This window comes from Nicotiana tabacum, chromosome 15, assembly GCF_000715075.1.
Source record: "Nicotiana tabacum cultivar K326 chromosome 15, ASM71507v2, whole genome shotgun sequence".
Taxonomy (NCBI): domain Eukaryota; kingdom Viridiplantae; phylum Streptophyta; class Magnoliopsida; order Solanales; family Solanaceae; genus Nicotiana; species Nicotiana tabacum.
Genome location: NC_134094.1, coordinates 26,769,011 through 26,771,766, shown reverse-complemented (window position 1 = coordinate 26,771,766; position 2,756 = coordinate 26,769,011). Strand labels below are relative to the sequence as shown.

General features: G+C 32.7%; 1 protein-coding gene across 1 annotated transcript; it reads left to right on the top strand.

Moving 5' to 3' along the window:
* Window positions 1-905: 905 nt before the first annotated feature.
* Window positions 906-2,521, top strand: LOC107822343 (phospholipase A1-Igamma1, chloroplastic-like). Its single transcript, XM_016648874.2, has one exon. It carries the CDS (start codon window positions 990-992, stop codon window positions 2,505-2,507), a length of 1,518 nt encoding a protein of 505 aa, XP_016504360.1. The 5' UTR covers window positions 906-989; the 3' UTR covers window positions 2,508-2,521.
* Window positions 2,522-2,756: the final 235 nt, after the last annotated feature.

Here is a 2,756-nt window from a genome sequence, read left to right as displayed (position 1 = left end):
TTATAAAAGAATTCAATTAAAATATAAAACGTAAGTAAAAATATAAATTAAAAATTCCAATAAATATAAAATATAGTTATTTCAAAGGAATAACATTGAGTGTTTGGTATTGCTTATTGTTTACATGATAATTTAAATATGTCAAAATACATTATTCAATATAAATTTAAAATATACTCTTAGGAATAGGAGAAAGAGAATAAAAATATGATAAAAATAAAAAAAAGAAGAACTATATAGTATAAATAAAAAGAAAAAGGAAAAGAAAAATGTTAAAGTAATGAGAGATGATTTAAAAAATATAAATTTATTGTAAGGTTATTTTTTTCATCAACAAATTAATTATCTGCTTCTGTTTCTTGGAAGAAGTTAGAATTTGTATCTTCTCCCCAAAAGCAGAACTCAAAAGTATTTTTTAATTTTGGCCACACTTTAAATTTTTCAAAAAGTACCTTTTTTACCCCAAAAAAATACTTTTGACCTCCCAGAAGCTCGGCCAAACAGTCTCTAAGAGCGTCTCACGTAAGTTATGTTGGTTAAGTGAGACATAAAATAAAATTTCTTATATAATAAAACAACCAATAGAAATGCACAACTACTAAGACTTCTTATAGTCCAACCTACTGTGGTTGAGTGTAATATTATAAAAATAAATAAAAAGAAGTGTACAAGTGCAAGTATAAAATAAATGAAACAGTTGTAAAATTATTCATTGAACTAAGTCCTGCTATAGATATTTCACGGGATGTTTCTCAAACCCAATCCTTTCTTACCTAACGCGTGATATTAATATTACGGCTGACCAATTGATATAAAGTCATGAGTCAAACACTCAAACAAATAGCTGCTCCCTTTTGAATATTGAAATCTTCTTTTTTTTTTTAACTTGGAAAATTTCCGACCACCCCACTTAATAAATATCACAAAAAACTTCAACCCCAATTAAATCACAATTCTAGTTTTAGATCTTCTCAATATTTTGAACTACCATGAAAGCAATCCACCACCTCCATGCCACCCATCTCCACCATCTTAGCCACCAATTACACAACAATAGACTTCCCATGGTCTATGCCTACAAAGATGTTTCAATTGAAACTCAAATAAAAACCTCAAAGAAATCAAATAGACTAGGTGAAACATTATCAAACCTTTTAAACATTCAAAAACCATACCAAAAGATCAATAATCCTAGTACTTATTCAAATTGGAACACTTTGAACATTGAAGACAAGGCTAACACACCTACCATGTCCCCTAAAGAGGACATATCCGATCGATGGCGCGACATTCATGGTGTTCAAGAGTGGGAAGGTCTTCTTGATCCACTCCATCCATTGCTTCGTCGAGAAATTGTTAAATATGGCGAATTTGCTCAAGCAACTTATGATGCATTAGATTTCGACGCGTTCTCAGAGTATTGTGGAAGTTGCATGTACAATAGTCATAAGTTGTTTGACAAGTTAGGCCTTAGCAAAAGTGGCTATAAAGTTACCAAGTACATATATGCAATGTCACATATAGATATGCCACAATGGCTTGAAAAATCAAGATTGACATACACATGGAGCAAAGATTCAAATTGGATTGGTTTTGTTGCTGTGAGTGATGACGAAGAATCGCGAAGAATTGGGAGGAGAGACATTGTTGTGGCATGGAGAGGGACAGTGACACCTTCAGAATGGTATGAAAATATGCAGAGGAAATTAGAGCCAATTGGGCATATGGACTCAAAAGTGGAACATGGTTTTCTTAGTATTTACACATCTAAGAGTGATTTAACTAGGTATAACAAGTCAAGTGCATCAGAACAAGTCATGAAAGAATTGAAAATATTGGTAGATTATTATAAAAGCAAAGGTGAAGAAGTGAGCCTTACAATAACAGGACATAGCTTAGGGGGTGCACTAGCTCTCCTAAATGCTTATGAATCAGCAGCAAAATTTCCAAGACTTCCAATTAGTGTTATTTCATTTGCAGCCCCAAGAGTTGGAAATATTGCATTTCGAGATGAGATTTACCAGATGGGAATCAAAATTTTACGCGTTACAGTAAAACAAGATTTAGTACCTCGAATGCCCGGAATAGTTTTTAATGAAAGTTTACAAAAATTTGATGATTTTACAGGGACATTGGAGTGGATTTACACACATGTTGGAGCAGAATTGAAGCTTGATGTTAGGTCTTCACCTTACCTTAAAAGAGGATTTAATTTCATAGGGTTTCATATGCTTGAGACTTATCTTCATTTAGTAGATGGTTTTGTTAGTACAAGTTCAACTTTTAGGTCTAATGCTAAAAGGGATGTGGCATTAGTAAATAAAGAATGTGATATGCTTGTAGATGAATTAAGAATTCCTACTTGTTGGTATCAATTGGCCAACAAGGGGTTAGAGTGCAATTCTTATGGTAGGTGGGTAAGGCCCAAAAGAGATCCAGAAGATATTCCTTCACCTACTAGAGAAGATTATAGTTATGGATTGCAAGAAATTAGTTATGAATTTTGAATCCTTTTTCTCTATTTAATTTACTCTGATATCTTAGTCAACTTCAATTTTTCCTATGCCCTCGTAGGGATTTGACTATGATTTTCAAAAGATAGCGGAAGCAATAGAGAGAACAAGGAACAAAGCTTAAAAAACAAATACACTAATAAGCGTAAAAAGACTCCGAACCGAAAGATGCTCAATGTAAATGTGCCTTGCTAAGTTGAATAAATGTGGTCGTAATCAAATAAAAAGTTGTTTGGTTCCAGA